This window comes from Python bivittatus, unplaced genomic scaffold, assembly GCF_059951505.1.
Source record: "Python bivittatus isolate LINGU-HERP-01145 unplaced genomic scaffold, Pbiv_v1 ctg000700_np1212, whole genome shotgun sequence".
In the NCBI taxonomy this organism is placed as follows: domain Eukaryota; kingdom Metazoa; phylum Chordata; class Lepidosauria; order Squamata; family Pythonidae; genus Python; species Python bivittatus.
Genome location: NW_028277098.1, coordinates 54,076,940 through 54,094,877, shown reverse-complemented (window position 1 = coordinate 54,094,877; position 17,938 = coordinate 54,076,940). Strand labels below are relative to the sequence as shown.

Below are 17,938 nucleotides of genomic sequence, written 5' to 3'. Positions count from 1 at the left end.
GTTTTCTTGAACTAATTTCCCCACTACACTTAAGTACAACATGCACAAGATCTTTGGTCTCTGCCCCTAATCCTGGACAGTATTTGTGTTATTTGATTATACATGCATTGATGCAGTTACATGCATAGCAGATCAAAAACATAGCAGATCCAATAACATCTAGCCAAAGCTGATTTAAAAGGTTCACATGTGCTTGAAATTAAATCGTTTTTAATCACCTCATCATCATACTGCTCATTTCTTTCACATGAATACCAAAGATTAATTAAACAATAATACTTAAAATAATAGACTCAACATTAAATTTGATCGTGCAATACTTAGCAGCACAAATACTAGCACCAAACTGCAAATATCTATATCTTATAGCTATGCAAACACTGCACCTGCATCACTGCTACTACAGCAATAATATGAAGGATTACATATACACAAGAGGCTGGCAAGCTGAAATGCAGCAGTAATAATATGTTAGAAGAACAGCTGGAAAAATTCAGATCTTCAACAAAACAGACATTCAAAAACCAAAGTTGTTTACTTGAGATTCCTCACTATTGATAACTCATTTAGCATTCAGCAAGAAGGAAAAGCACAGCTTAGCACTTTATTCTGCCAAAATTGCCATAAAATTCACAAAATAGGGTCATTAGCAGTTCAGTGTTACAATCTTTCTGGAAATCTACCACAAACAGCAAGATCACAGAATCTTCCTAGGCCTTGACTTAAGGCAGTTCGGTTTCCCCTGAACCATTTAAATAGCACTGCCACAGACACATTTATCATCTGGAGAACTGTAATTTGTAAGTTTCAACATCCACAATTATGTAGGAGGGATAGTACAAAGTGTAAGCCACCTATTTAACCACACATGTGAGATTACTGTGAGGCAGCATATAGTTTCCCCACTTACTCATACTTTTATTAATATCATACCAATTTATTTTTCCTTCTTTTTAGCATATTTCTTTCTATGGGGCCTTGTTCACACAACACAACTGAATCAGTGATCCCTACCCCAAGCCATTGATCTACCTCCCTGCACCTGCAGCATATGACTCAATCATCCATCAGCCACTTTTCCAGTCCTCAAGAAAGGAACTTCCTTTCCCACTTCCCTTCATTATTCATTCACCAGAACGAAGAAGATATATGACATATGATTGGGATCGGTGCCACCACAGGAAAGGTAGGGGGGCCATACTCACTTTTGCTTCTTGTTCAATCTGTCTCCCCCCACCCATGTGGGGGTGAAAATTATAACAATGAACAGAGTGCCTAGAGAGGTTCTAATTTCCAGGGAATGGGATCTCTATTATGGAGGGAGAAAATATAAGATAACTCCCTCTGATAAGCTGTTTAGAAACATGGCTGATCAAAATGACTTGGTTCAACTCCATATAAGACTGTATCTATTTGAAGGTAAATCTTCCTCATCAAGATTAACTGGTTGAGTAATCTAATCCAGTTTTCCTGTTCATAAAATACATTTATCCCACTCCCTACAAACCAGTTAAGCATGTCATGCAAACAAGGTCAACATGTACTTGCCTTCTTCAGTCCCCACATATGGACCTTCCACAATTAAACTCATGGTCCAGCTATATTTCAAAAACCTTAATCCCATCCATACCAAACAGAAAAATATTAAGACTTCAGCAGTACACTGTGAGATAAAAGGTTACAGCCCAAAGCATTATAATAAATCTGCAAGATTCCTAGACCAACCTTTTCCTCAAAACTTCCATACTAACAAATGATGCTGGTATAATTGCCAATATCTCAAGTGAGATGACTTATCTCAGAAGGAGCATACTGAATATGGTCCTAACCCTAGTAACAGTGAGCAGCATTCACAATTTATAATACAAAACCTGAAGGGGAAGAATGCTTTCTGCAATTGACTTCAGGAAGACTGAAAATAAGTGTGAGTCAGTTCTCTCATGGTCTGAGGAAAACAACCAGATATCTAATCTGTCTGTTGCCAAAACAAGAGAAAGCTGGAACATGGGTGCTTTGACCAAAAGAGAGCACTGTCCAGCCTTTACATAGCCCGGAGCAACAGAAGGAAGTGCAAAAAAATATGAACATTGACTTCACTATAAGTAAGACTCACTTCTGATGCACAATAATCATTAGAATTCTTTCTTAATAGCTTCATAGCTTTTCTACACTACAGTCTATTTATTAAAATTTCTTGTGTACCAATTTAATTGTTTCCAGACCTGCATTCCAGGGAAGAAGCCCAGGGCAAAGCAGTAATTCTTCTAGATCAAATACTAGGAAGGGTATGAAGAAGCCCCCTACATGGCATTGGGCTGGTTATTTGAGGGACCACCTCTTCCCAATCACATCTACCTGTCCCATCAGGTCCAGCAGGGAATGGAATGGAAAGAGCAGGGAACATATATTAGAGGGGATTATTAATTTAATTTAGGCAGTGTGGCAGTCAAAAAATAACCCAAGAGGAAAATAAGGAGACAACCTCTTGAGCATCACTTATTCTAGAATTGGAGTTGGCAGTAGCCCCAGCCCTATTTCTGAAGCCTCCAGAACCCATGAGACCATCCTGCCAAAATATGGTGATACAATGTAATTTTTATACATGTGTATTTTGCGGAGAAGAAAGGCTTATATACTTATTTTGCATTAAATCCCCACAACTTCCTTATCAAAATACTGAGAGAAAAAATGGGAGGAGGGAAGCCTTAAAAACTGAACTTCACCCTCTTCAGTGTAATATGTACTTGCTGAGATAATACGCAGTTCTTACTGTCTTCCATAGCAAAGTAAATAAAATATCTAGCCACTCAAACCTTCCTCGTCCTAGAATAAGGGACAGGGAAGGTTTAGCACTCCTAGAAACTTATTCAAACCCTGAAAAACTGGTCTGACCTTATGCTGGTCTATAACCGTAATAAAAATGTCATTTGATCTGTTTGCTGAGCCAGAAATCATGTACTGCCTTTCTTACTAAAAGTGAAACCACAATGGCCTAAGACTAAAGTTCAGATTGGCACAAAACAGATATGATTTTTTCAGGGTTGCCTATACATCTAAACATTTTTTTTTAATCCATTCAATTGTGTCTGATTCTCAGAGACCACCTGGACAAGTCCCTGCAGTTTTCTTGGCAAGATTTTTCAGAAGTTGTTTGCCATTGCCTTCTTCCTAGGGCTGAGAGAAAGTGACTGGCTTAAGGTCACCCAGCTGGCTTTGTGCCTAGGTGGGACTAGAACTCACGGTCTCCCAGTTTCTAGCTTGATGCCTTAACCACTACATCAAACTGGCTCTCCATGTCTAAACATAGAGAGTTCCTAAATATAACTGTTAGCATTGTAACTCATTCTTCTCAGTAATATATTTATTGTAACAATATCGATACACATAATGTTAATAATCAGTGGTGCAGAAATGCTTCCCAACTACCCTCTGAGATCTCATAATGAGCCACAATAAAAACATAAAACACAACAGCAGTAATAAAAATATTTAAAATATTAAAAGAGCAAAGAAGGCACTGCTAAAAAGCATCTTCAACTTTTAGAAGATGATTAATGAGGAACAAAGAGTGGCCTCTCCTGAGAGAGTTCCAGAAGCCCAGCCCCTGCCACAAAAAGGCCCTCTTTCCAACCACTTGGATTTCAGAGATTGTTGGAACACATAAGGACCATATATGTGGACTCTTTCATATTAAAAGGTAGTAGTATGGAAACCTGATCTAAATATGAATTGCTTGTCATTTACTTACCTTTCCACTTTGGAGTTCTTTAACATTTGGGTCAAAACAGAACTGAAAGCATATATTTTCTATAACATGTATGAAATGAAAAATCTTGTGCATATGTAAATATACTCTCTTGTAAAAAACAAAAAGGGAAGCTCTTGTATACACAGTTGTTTGGATTGAAACATGGATTTTTTTAAAAGTTAGGGTCCCATTTTATTATTCTGAATCTTTAATTCTATCAACTGTGTACAGTGTTTTGAGTTCCCCTTAAGAGGAGGCATTGTATGCTCATTTCTATAACAAATTCTAATGATGCGATTACAGAATAGAACACTTCTGCCCGAAGCAGAGTTCTAGTCCCACCTTTAGCATAAAGCCAGCTGGGTGACCTTAGGCCAGTCACTCCCTCTCAGCCCTAGGATGCAGGCAATAGCAAACCACTTTCAAAATCTTGCCAAGAAAAATGCAGGGACTTGTCCAGGCAGTCGCCAGGAGTCAACACTGACTTGAAGGCACCCACACCAAAAAATCATCTTAAATAAGGATGCAATATTTGTGCAACTAAATCAGCTATGTTACAATAGCTGCTATCTTAGGTCCACAGGCTGAATGTATGACTATGCATTTCCTCAAAAAAATATTGCAGAAGTAAAAAAATACAGAAAAAGGAGTATGTCATAACAAACAGACAAACAAAAAAGGAAGAAAGTAACTCTCCTGCAAATTATGTCTGCATGGTTTCTAATGGCTTTTAATTGTTTTAATGTCTTTTAATAATTTTTGTAAAATATTTTTGTTATCTTTTGTATTTTGTGTGTGTGTGTTTTTAACTGTGTGAGCTGCCCAGAGTCACATATGTGAGATGGGCAGCTATATAAATTGAATAAATGAATAAATAAATATAGAAGGTCAACCAAAGATATAATAAACAACCAACATGGCTGATAACTTAAATTAAACTATGTCTACCAGTTGAGTTGCCAGTTAACTCACATATTTATATTATTTGAATATGTATGACACGCAGTAATAAAAATATTGTAAGGACATCAAACAAACTTTTTTCAGACCTTGTACTAGGGCATTCAAGATCAATTATTAAAGGGATTTCAACCTCACAGTACTGTCATTTTATGATATTTAGCATTAAAATTCTTGTAACAAAGCCAAGCTCAGCTTGAACCATTTTTCTAAACAATTTTAAAATAATTTTGTGGCATGCAAAAAAAATTAAGTTTTCCTGAGCAAGAGTCCATTTTACCACTTGTAGATGACAAAATGAGTTTTGGCTCATAAAAGTTGAGGCCAAAATAAATTTGTTTAACTTTTATGTGCCGCAAGATTTTTGTTTTAGACTAGCAGGACTATCAACTAGAAGTTGTAATGAAACCACATTTTCAAAAAAACTACTTATCTATCTCACACTCTATATGTAGGCAAACTTTCGGGGTCACTGGGCAAATTTGGAATGTTAAGAACATGTGATGGATCTTCACAAAATGACTACATAAAGATGTGCACCCACTCACAAAATACATTCTAAAAAAGACCATTTAATTTTTTTTGTTTTAAGACAGAAACAAAAGACATTCTGTACCACATTGACTTACTTTTGTATTTTCCAAGGCAGCTAAATAATAAATTACTTACTGTTTAAATAAAACAATAGCATTTGGCTATTTATTTGTTTTCATTTTCTACTCATTTCCTTTGGGGACTGTGGGGAACCCAGAAAAATTCTTATGATGATGATACTGGTGCCCATATTATCTCATCTCATCTCATCTCATCTCATCTCACTGAACCCATATCCCAGGTTTTTTTAAATAAAAAAAAATATATAAAGACAAATTTATATACAGGGCAGAGATTGTTGAGTATGAAACTCAGAAAGAATTTTTAAAATGGATTCAAAAGCTATTATTGATACTGAGACAGTAATTGATATCCACATACACATTTGGGAGATTCTTTCTGAAAGGTACCCATTCTCATAGAATTGCCTATGATTTAGAAAAGCATTCTCTTAAGACAGGCTATCATAGCTGGTTAATAAAAGACAGTAGGAAAGCACCCAAAAAATATTCAGATGAAAAAAAATTAACTTCCTATCCCACTTAGCAGACAGAAAAATTCAATTTTAATTATGCTGATGATACAATTCTCATTTCCTCTACTGAGATTGGCCTTTGAAGATATTGGCCAGATCAACTGGTTATAGTGTTAGGGAAAACTTGAGGATAAATTATGATTTTAAAAAGTTAGGATAGCAATACCAAATATAGATGGACAATCAATGCCTAACAAATAGAGTAATGCCCCTCTTTTAAATACCTAGGCATCAACTTTCATAAGTCCCTTGTATGGAAAACACATTTAACTACCCAACACACAGTGGGCGCTATTTTGAAGTTCTTCTGTTCCAAAGGAGGGCAGCTGATAGCCCCTGCCCTTAAAATATTCCACAGCAAGATAAGAAGGTTATTGCTCAAATGGAAGTAGTGCAAAACAACTTATTAAAGAAGATCCAGGTCTCCCCCAGGCATCCTTGCTGCTTATCTTATCTAAGGGTGAAGGTAAGGTTACCATCCATTACCATTAGAATACATCTTGCATTGTTGGGGCACTATAAGAAACCAGAAAGCTTTCAAGAATCCCAGTTTGCAAACTGTTTTTTCTGTTACACAACTAGGAATCTATGGACCATACTTTTGTCACCTATCCTACAAATGTATTCCCTACCCCCATTGTAAGAATTTATCTCTTGGAACAGAAGAAAATATTAGAGATACACTTTTTGAAAGGGATACCAATAAAGATACTACTACAGAACAGTCACCTGTATTTTCAACTTGGATTCATCATTATAAAAAACATAGAAGCTTCTCCCAGTATCAGGTTAACACTGCCAGTGCCTAACTGAGAAAGGCTTTTATATTCCTTTGCTTGCAGCTCATTCATTTTGAAGGGAGATTTTGTAAGTGTCCTGTTGAACATCATCTCTGCCCTTGTGGTGTTGGTCAAGTGAAGAACATTATTCACTATGTCATCCACTGCCCCATTTATGATGAAATCAGGGCCAAATTATTTTTTTATATATATAATTTTTATTAAAACTTTTTAAAAACAGGATAAAAACTAATACAAACTAATATAAAGTAAATAAGGAAAAAAGGAAGAAAGCAAAGAAAAAGCAAAAAGTGCAAGAAAAGAAAAACGGTTAAAGAAAAATAGAAAGGAGAAAAAAAGATATAAAGCAGTGGTTTCCGATATTCTTCACAGCAGTTATAAGTACAATTATATTTTAACCTCTCTATCTAAAGTTACATCATAATACTCTTCTTTCTAAAATCTATCCTGTCTAATCATCAAAACTATAAATCACGTTCATCTTTTTCATTTTTACACAAAAAATCCATAAGAGGCTTCCAGTCACTAATAAAGGTAGGTAGTGTCTTTTCTCTAATCAAAGAAGTTAGTTTATCCATCTCAGTAAGATCTGCCAAGAGTTACTTGAAAATTCTTATTTAATTTTACACAGCTTGGAAATCTTTTTCTATTTCTGTTTTCCCCCCCCATCTTTTTATTTTTTTTTCTTGGCTGTACCTTTAATTATCTGTTTATATTTGGAGGAAGAGTCCTAGCTAACTGATACAAACAGGTGTGAGGCAGCAGCATGAGTTTCAGATGTTATTTTAAATATTACTTTTTAAATGTGCAAAAGTCTGTAAGAACACTGTTAAAGCGTTGTTGGCTTTCTAGTCTCCAACAGGCACTATCTATTCTATTACAGATGGCAACAACCAAACAGACACAACAAACAATTCCACATTCTTCCACAAGCTGAGACATCAAGTTCTTGTGAGGCTTTTTGATCACCGAAGCTTTGAACTAAAACACATGAAAAATATCCTTCTGGAAGTTGAAGGCAAAAGACTGGCAAGCAAGGTATCCGAGTATTTCGCAGTTCAGTGGCAGATTGAATTAAATGAAGATCTCAATTCCTTTCCATCCCAGCAAAAAATTTAAAAGAAAGATGGCTTTTAGAAGCTTATAATAACCGCAAGCTGAATGTGTGAGATACATTGCATCAGGCTGGCTGGGGAATTCTGGGAGTTAGAAGTCCACCCATCTTAAAGTTGCTGAGGTTGAGGAACCCTGCATTATATAACAAAGAATGATTTCCATCTTCCAAAGCTCTACTGAAAGCAGACATATTTAATATCCATGAAATTTATTAAGGGCAAACAGGGAAAAAGTAGGAATAGATGAAAGGAGTAGATGAAAGAGGCAAATGTTGATCTCAGTTTCCCATCAGATCCAAACAGTGTGGTTAATGGTAAGAGTTGCAGTCCAGTACACATGTTGCCCAAGTAAAGACTCCCTCAAATCAAACTCTGTTACTGGTAACTACTCAATAAAGCTTTCTTGGCAACAATAGGAATGTGGTCTGTAGCTATTTTCTTCCAGAACATTTTTCAACTTCCCAGACTAGTCTATTACTCTAAGATTTCTTAGTGGTCTCTTGTTTAACATTAACCAGGTCTGATCCAGCTAAGCTTTTCTAAGATCAGCCAAAGCTTGCTTTGAATTATCTTCATGTTATGAAAAAAAAAAATCTATAGTACCAGTGACATTCATTTAAATGGATGGTTGGTAAATATATACCCCCCTGAATCAGTTACATATGGAATAGGCAAAGAAGCATTAAACAAGTTGGTAATTAACCCTAACATATTTCCTATACTGTGAAACCTACGCCACAAATAGCCTAAAGAAAACATTCCAACTGCAAGTCCATTGTCTTACCAGCTGGTCAAGTCCTCACTCTACCAAGACCAGGCCTCTGCCTTGGTCAGCAAGAGTATGAAATGCATGTTTCACCTGATCTTCCTATTTTGAACTCTCTAAGAAAAAAAACCATATAAAAAGCCAGACCTTGGAGAGAAAGGCATCCTTCTGCTTATGTTGCTTGGCAAATGACTACACAGAGGTACAAATTGAGATACAGTATTCCCAGTATACCTATAAAAACACTGATGTGTTACAAAACATAAACAATAGAAAACAATACAATTCATGGACAAAAGGTGAAAAAAGGTGAAAAAGCAAAATGGAATTGAATTGTACATAAGAACACAGATCACCTGATACTGGGTACTCTTCTTTGCACATATAACAAAATATTACTTTTTTTGTGTATCCCATAGACAGAGTTATGATTTTTTTAACTGCAAAAAAGAAGGAAAAAAATAAAAATATTTTTCAGGTAAAGTATTTGGTTGCTAAGGAACTGAGAATGGTTAATATGTATTTAAACATTGCTAGTTTAGCAGTATTTAAACAACAAATTTTAATTTTAAATATTTAAATACTACAGAAGATAACAGATAAGATTTTAGGTTTACTAAATATAGCATTTTCTTAATATTTTATTTTATTAACTCGTTAGAATAATTATTTCTGCTCTTATATATTGTTTCATTTAATTCAACCATGTAGTTTTATCAGAAATACATAAACAAATGCATTCTAGCTGCTACCTAACACAAAGTGATACCTGTCCTAATTAAAAGGAGTGTGGGCTTAGATAACAACTTTTCCTTTCAGGATTTCAGTAGAGAAACTAAGCTAGAAATACATACTATCTATCAGCTTAATTAAAATGAATATACCACAAGAAGAAAAACATATAAAGGTTTCCCATAGTAAATTATGACAAACTTCTCATTTGATGTGATTATCATACATATCAAACACAGCTGCAGGTCATGGAGAAAAATACAGTTCAACATGAAGACAAATTCAGAGCTAAGTAAGTTAGAGAACGGGATCAGAAAAGAATGAAACACAGGCACATATAATGAGTGGGCAATCTGGTTCACCAACGGGGGCTCAAATGATCCACATTTATTTATTTATTTATTTATTAGGATTTTCAGACTGCCACACACACATAATTCTCTGATTTACAAGAAAGAAAACCTCCAAAGTACAATAATAAAATAATCAATACAACTGTCTTAACACCAGAGTGCATAAACAATTCCTAAGGCATTATCCTTACTAATTAAAATAATGCATGGTTCCAGATCCCCACATCTTGAGCAGAGTTGCTGATAGGAAAGGAGAAGACGTGCAACTGCTAACTCCAGATTTTTGTATTGCCACTTCCATTTGGGTTCCCACCTCCATGAAAACAATGACTAATGGCTGATCCAAGGCCATCAGCTTTAGAAATGGAGAACATCTAGCCCTTTTTTGCATCTTGACAAAGGTGAGATTATAAAAGATGGTTCCCTTTATTTGGTACAGTCATCATACTGTGCTCAGTTACGGGCCCTGCACTTTAAGAAATACAGATAAACAAATTACAATAGATTTAAAAGAGGGCAGTGAAGATACTCAGAAATAAGATAAAGAAATCCTATGAGAAATACAAAGAAGTGGGTTTAGCCATGATGACATAATATTCTTCAAATACCTCTCAGACTTCTGCACAAAAGAGAAACATTTCTTCACTGCAGCTCCAGAGAGAAGAACTAGATTTTATGGGCTTAGATTCACGAAGATAGATTTCGGAAAAATATTAAAATATTTTACTGTTAAAATAATTTGATGTGGAAAAAAGTAGAATTATTCTGCTCCACTGGAGGTCCCTAAACAAGACTACAGGCATAGCTATCTACCGCTATAGATCTTAATATTTTATCTTGAGAAGAGGTTTACATTAATTGGTATATAAGCCCCCTTCAGATTCTGTGATACATTGAGAAGTACCTTAACTCTTTTAGTCAGAGATGTGGGCTTTCCAAAGCATGCAATTTTCTGGGGTCAAAATTTTCCATTTTGGGTAAGTTTGGCAGTTTGAACATTGTGTGATGTTTGCTTTTCATGATTGTTCGAACAAAACTGAAAACCTAAAAGAACACTGCAGTTCCATACAGTATTATAACATTACCTATTGCCCAACCTTTCAGTAAAGTATTTTTTTCCATACACCAAGCTTTTAATTTCTTTCAAGGTATTATTCAAATCACAAAAATAGGCTACATTTTTCACATCAAATTTGTATAGACTATGGATCCTGAGATTAATATGATTAGAATCATACTCATTTGCATAAGAAAATTTGCAGGAAAACCCACATTTCTGCTTCTTATAATAATTATTTCTCCCTATAAAACTATTTAAGTATTAATATGCACATCCATTTCAAAATCCTGTAAGGTACCGTATTGGCACTAAAGCACTTATGACAAAGCACACTGAGGCAAATTATAGTCAGATAAGTCACCTAACGCCAATGCTATTTATCATATATTTAACAGTAATAATACATTAGGCATTACACAAAATACAAAAGCAGAACAATCTCCACTGAGAAAGAGCACAACCAAACAGCATATCAGAAGAGCGTTACTTTTTAGAACCAGATTCAACTGAGCCAATCTGCATGTAACAGAGTTTTCAGTCCTACATGTTCACAAAACTGATAAGGAAAGGACTTGAATGTAACAAAATACCAGGTGAAAACAGTGGTAATCTCTGGGAGAACAACAACTGCTTTTTCTACTTTGTCACATGTAACAGTGATAGCATAAAACACAGGCATAAGCCATATGGACAGTATAACCAAAGAAGAATGAACATAACAGGATCAATTAATCAGGAATAAGAACAGGAATTTGTTCAAGGTATATATTTACTTATGAAGTGCTCAACAATCTTGAGGATTTTCACTATTCTCAACTATAATCACCAGTATATCAACTACCTGAATTTTATTTTAAAACCAAGCAAAAATGTAAATCCAAAAATAACACAATAGAAAGAAAAACAACTACCACAGGAAACAGCTTTTGCAGAATACCGATGGAGAAAAAGTTGGGCATGCACACTGGTTCTCTTTTTTCAAGAACTATTTTCTAGACTTTGTTACATACATTTAGAAATCATAGGTGGCTATTATTATCTCCAAAATGCCTACAAATTTGTTATCCATAAATCATAAATAAAACATAGGCTCTACTTTAGGATTTACAATTTAAGCAAGGCAAACAAGGAAAGGGGAATGGAGAGAAAATGCAGATGCATGCGTGCGTGGACTCAAGCTATCTAACACTAAAATACACCAAGAAAGCCATCAAGTTACATCATATTATAGATATCACAACTATCAGTCACAGAATAGTGGGAATAAATGAAGAATAGAATTAACAATCTGCTTGAAAGGAAGAAAAGTAGGCCTACCAAGAAAAGTGGAAAAAAATAGGAAGAAGCATTTAATGTAATTGGTTTTAAAAAATTAGAATTCACCTACAAAGGGATTTTAAAAAGAGGAAACATATGTAACAAAACCAGGTTAAATAAAAATAATACTGTAAACTGAAGATATTTGCAGTAATTCAATAGGGTAAAAGAATGAGGAAATGGCTTGAGTTATTAACTCAAGCATACCTAATAAACTTTTCTTGAGAGCTTGGATTTCACTTACTTGAGAGCAATATTGGCACATTTGAGTGTTCAGTATTTGATACTCATGACAATTTCATTCCATTTCAATCATATGTTACAAGTGCCTAGCAGAGCTGCTTGATATGTATAAAAGATAGAATAGTCTAAGATCCTTTGCATCCAGGAACAGGGTAATCAAATCCTATTCTCAATCCTTCAGCAGTTTACTTTCTGTCAAGGGTCATTCCCTTGTCCAACTGTCATATTAGCTGGATAGAACAGTTTTTCTCTAAGACAATGCACTGGGGGTTCACATTTTCAGAAAGCATCAGGACAATAGCGCATTGAGGAAGACTGATGTAGTGATGGGATTAAGGACCTGAATATTTTAATCTAGCATTTAACCACATGACTGATGACTCTTTGCTCCATAGCAGCTGACTTTTTATTTTAATCAAACTAGTAATTTCCAGCCCTGCTGTTGTAGGATACCCTGATCACACAAATGCCAATCTCAGACTCAGCATGCATCACTTTTAACACCCAAAACAGAGGTCAGTGAAGAATTTAGTATGCTGTAAAACCGGCCTTTACACTTTGTGAATGTCATCAATGTTTAGATACACAAAATCAACAAAACCAGCAAAAAAAAAACCTGACCAGCCAGAATGTTCCCTAATTTCAAAAGTTCCAAACAGGTCCTGGGGCTACTATTTTGACAAGGGAAATGGTGCTTCTTTCACACCGTTTCCCTAATTATAGCTGTGAATATTAGCCTAGCTGTTTGCTCCACGAGGGGAAAAAAAGGATAGGCACCTTATGCCTGACTCCCTCGTTTTTACTAACCTACCAGACCATTCAACTCCCTTGTCATCTAAAGGTGTGGCTGACTTACCACTTCAGTCCACCTCTACATCTAAACACATACTAGGTGCCGTGTTGCCCAACGACGAAAGGAAATAACCTGCTTGAGCGTCATGCCACTTGATCTGCTCCCCGTCGAAGATAAACAAGGGCCAACCAAGGAAACGTATCCAACTGTTGAGACTCAAAAGCACTCTGCTCATGCTCAGAGGACACACTTTTAATTTAATGGCAGGGCACCAAAGCGATACTCGCGAATTGCGGAGAGATCGCGCCGGACGCTGCCTAACTCTCTTCTGCTCCGATGGGAAATTCGGTTTCTCAGAATGAGGACGCACCGCTTTGCATCACGAGCCTTGGCGGCGGCGCCGCCGCCGCTCCCGGTCCCCGTCAGTGCCCCAAGCGGGGCCCCTCGACCTGGCCGGGAAGGTCACTCCCTGCCCTCACCTTGTGGGTATTGTTGCCAAGCGCCTCCTTGCCGAAGCCCTCGTCTCGCGGGCCGCATCCAGTCTCCAGCGCAGCCCCGCCGCGTAACCCGCGCCGGATCCGCAAAGCCTTCGCCCCGAACCGGACCTCTCGGCCATGGAGCGGAGCCGCCAGGAGCAGGAGGAGCCCTGCGCGCACCAAGGTCGGCGGCAGCAGCATTTCCATTCACAGTCCCTACCACCAAACTCGGCTCCGCGCTCGGGGAACTGCTCACCTGCCGCCCGAGCCACGAACGCCTCATTGGGCTGCGCCAAACAGGTATGCTAAAGGCATTGGCTGCAACGCACGTCAATGTGCCCGTCTTTCAGCCACCGGCCAACCTCTCCCGAAGCTTCTTTCCCATTCGCGCAGCTGCCCCGCTTCTGTTTTTTAAGTGGCTCACTGAGCTGCCAATCTCGGCACAGCGAGAGCTTCATTCCACCTGCCAGCGGCCATTGGCTACTCCTGTGACCAGCCTCCTCCCTTTAAATGATCGGGCTGGTCAATATCACCCCACTTTGAAGAGCGCTTTGCTCATTGGCTGATTGCCTGCAAGCGTTTCCCCCCTTCAGATTCTCCGAAAACTGTAATTTCAGGCTCCTCAAGACTTTACTCCGGTTGCTAGGAAACGAAGCCAACAAGTTTTGTTTTTTTGTTTTTGTTTTGAAGGGTAGCCATTAGAGTCGGTTTTTATCCATTGTGTGAGGTCGGACCGAATGGTAGGAGGGGACACTGTCTCCTATAAAGCGTTTTCCTCTCATTGGCAAAATAGGGGTTAAAAGCTGGCCAAAATAGGAATTCTCCTTACAGTACTACGAATGTTCCTCGGTTATTTCTGCGGTCTTTAGAGAATCGTTTAATATATGGCAATATTGTTATTAGGGGGTAGCTTTGCTGGATGCAGAAATTAAGCAGGGTCAATACTGGTAAGTAGGTGGATGGGAAACCTCCAGGAAGCTCTAAACTACACAAGAAATCGAGGTGGTTGGGTGGAATCCCTGAAGAAGGCAATGATAAACCACTTCTGTACGTGGGCATGTCCATGAAGTCACCAGGAGTTATATTCAACTCATGCTGGTATATAGTTTGTATGCACCACATTATGTGGTTTTGGGGTAAGAAATAATTATGGAGAAGACACAAAATGAATACTAGTATGCAAAAGTAATTAAAAACAAATAAGCTAAAACAAAATCTAACTAAATCTAGTTTCCATCAATACAGTTTGTTACACATCTCCGCACTTTTCCACCACCACCATACACTAATTTATAGCCTTTTGTATTTTAAACTTTTCATCTTTTCATCAATTTCTCACTTCTCTTCCTCTAGACCAGTGTTTCTCAACCTCAGCAATTTTAAGAAGTGTGGACATCAACTTCCAAAATGCCCCAGCCGGCGTGCTGGCTGGGGAATTCTAGGAGTTGACATCCACACTTCTTAAAATTGCTGAGGTTGAGAAACACTGGTCTAGACCCATTCACTCTTCGTTCATATACTTGTTTCACAAACCAATCCTCATTCATCTTCTCTGATTGAACCATGTCAACCTTCTTTGGTACTGGTCATTTTGTTGCATTCTATCCACGTTCATTCAGAATCCAATCAGTTTTCACCATATCTCTTGTTTTGCTAATACACCTCTTAAGGACTTAAATTTATATACCAGCTGGAGCTCATAAACTTGTTTTGAGTACTCTAAATAACAGTTTGATTGGCTCAAGTCCTTGTTCACTTCAGATTATCAGCATGCTTAATGCCGTTTTATGTTACCAAGAAAGAAGGCCAGGCTCTTACTCTTGGTTGTGACCTAAGATGTGCAGCAATTGTCACAGATTAATGCAAAGAACTCTGTAATTTGTCTCTACAATTTACATGTTGTTTCAGATATAATGTCTGAAACCTTTCTCTTCTTCTGTCTCATGCTTACTTCCTCCTTTGCTTAACAAGTGGCCTGAGATATTCTGAGAACTCAGAAGGTTTTTGTTAATTTTGAATACCAAATAAAAATCTGGGACATTTTCTTCTGCAGCAAATATTGCTTCTTTTGCTTTTTAAGGACCCTACATATCAGATGTAATAAATAGAAAGCTTGCCACAGTCCATGATCCTGCTGATATTTAAACAGTTCATCTTTATTCTGTCTTTTAAAGTCTTATTATTATAGTCCCAAGAAAAGCAAATAGCTTTTCTCTGAGGATTTGGACAAATACTACTCTTCTCCATGAGAGAAAAATATTGAGAATCATCGACATACCAGATCAATGAGATATTAATTACTTGGTTGGTCTGCACTCCGCATTGCTTTGAAAGTGCACCCTGTAAGATCAGAAGTTATGATATTAGCTAACTGACAAGTGAAGTATTTATGTTTTTCCTGCAAAACTGAAATCTTTTTCCTCTAAAAAAAGGTATGATTCATTATGGGCTGCTGCTTAGAATTTACATACATCCCTTAGTGCTAAGCTACATACAAAAGCGTACTGTATCAAAATGTAAGCAGCCATTGGAAAAGACCTACTAAAAAAAAGAGAGATGATAATATTACCCTCCAAATGTAGTAATAGATTTTTTTCCTGCACTAATGATTAATGCTAAAATACATCTCACATAATGATCTGCATAACCAGTATCTGCCCTTTAGCACAATAGGGTTGCTAAATTCTGTCATATGTACACATACTTTATAATCTAAACCTAGTTAAGAATTTTTTTCTCCTATTAAGGTGACAAATTATGGGCTAGTTTAAATCTGCAGAAAAAAAGGAGCCTATAGCTGCAATCCTACACACACTTTACTTAGAGAAAAGTCCCTCGGAGCTTAACAGTTGGGATTGCACAATGTGAATGAATTGCACAAAATGAACGGTATGCATGCTCACACCTTATTCAGACTAAAGGCAAATTAAAGGTTACATCCAAAATAAAAATGTATTAAGACTCAATGGTACATACCTGAAGAGATTATAAATCTTCAAACTGAAAAAAAGATAATTACACAAATGAGAGACCTAATGAAATGCTTATCACTGAACCAATTGCTAAAGTATACTGTCATCTTTTTAAGATGAAAGCTGAGTATATACAAATATTATTCTGAAAAACTGGAGTTTACAATAATTCTTTATTAACATTCTTAAGGGAAAGGGTATGTTGCTATCCTACATCAATGCTATACAGTATATGAGAAAAGTAGATGCAGCCCCAATGTTACTGTATTTTTTTAGACCAACTTGGGGATCCTAGTGAATTAGCAGGATAGAAAATCAAACAAAAGAAAAAAAGGTCAGCCCGAAAGTCACAAGGGGCCAAGTTGTTTAATTATAGGTTATTCACAAATAGAAGATCAGGATTACATAACCAGTTTAGCAAGTTAGTAATGTTTTTATGAGTATGATTGTGTACTTGGAACAATAATGAGCATGCAAAGGTGAACAGGAAACTAAGCATATAGCTAAGAAATTGCAGCATGAAATTTAGCAGGGGAGGGTGGGAAAAAAGAAGACAACAATGTCATGCAACCAGAACCACAAGTTGTAGCAATCATGTATACAGTAGGAATCATGGGGGGAAAAGGCAAGGTATTACAGCAGAGTTAGGAGTAAGAAAAAAAATTCTAATAAACTAGAATAATAAAGCTAGCCACAACTTGGTGTCCTCTAAATGTTTTGGACTTCAACTTCCATAATTCTCATCCACTGTAGAGCCCTACTTGGGCCATTAAACCAAATGAACTGCAGGCTACTATGTACCCCTAATCTAAAAAATCAACTTTGCAAATGGTCAACCTACAAATATTCAAATTTGTAACAGTCAAACTTTAAGCAAGTTTTTTCCAAGTTGGCATGCTGTGGAGGTATTGGGACTGCTATTTGGTTATGTTGGGTGGGAATTTTGAAACTTGCAATGTGCAATTCCAACATATCTAGAGGTCGCCAGATTAGGGAATGCTGCCCTATGCACATTAACTTGGACTCTTGTATCACAACTTCAAATTGTATATTTGACTTAAGATCTGGTTAATTAACCAGGATAATTTGATATAGCAAAGCTTCCTCATGCATTTCAGAATATATGCAGTGGTAATGGCTACTGATATTTAAACAAAAGTCTAATTAATTTTTCTATGCCATTATATATAGGCATGCCAAGTAATGTTTTGCATTTAATGAAGTAATTAACAATTTAAGTGTCCAAATTCAGACAAATAATTGGGACAATTGTAAACTTAAGAATAATTTTGGTAGATGAGGGATCCCCCCCCCCCAATGCTCCTCCATCCATTCTTGGCAGTAAATTCAAACAATAACACAATAATTGCTGCTATTCAGAAACCTCCTCAATATTTAGTGCCATTCAGCTTTCTTGTACTAATGGATGCGCAATGGAAACATTTTAAATAGCTGTCCTTTTACAAAGGCCATC

The 17,938-nt window shown here is 36.8% G+C and overlaps 1 protein-coding gene across 1 annotated transcript in view; it reads right to left on the bottom strand.

Annotated features, from left to right (window-relative positions):
• Positions 1–13,829, bottom strand: part of SORT1 (sortilin 1) — a 46,007-nt gene extending 32,178 nt beyond the window's left edge. Inside the window, exon 1 of the mRNA XM_088153338.1 lies at positions 13,496–13,829. Within this exon, the coding sequence (XP_088009464.1) occupies positions 13,496–13,699 (204 nt within the window). The 5' untranslated portion in view covers positions 13,700–13,829. The remainder of the gene's footprint in view (positions 1–13,495) is intronic.
• Positions 13,830–17,938: the final 4,109 nt, after the last annotated feature.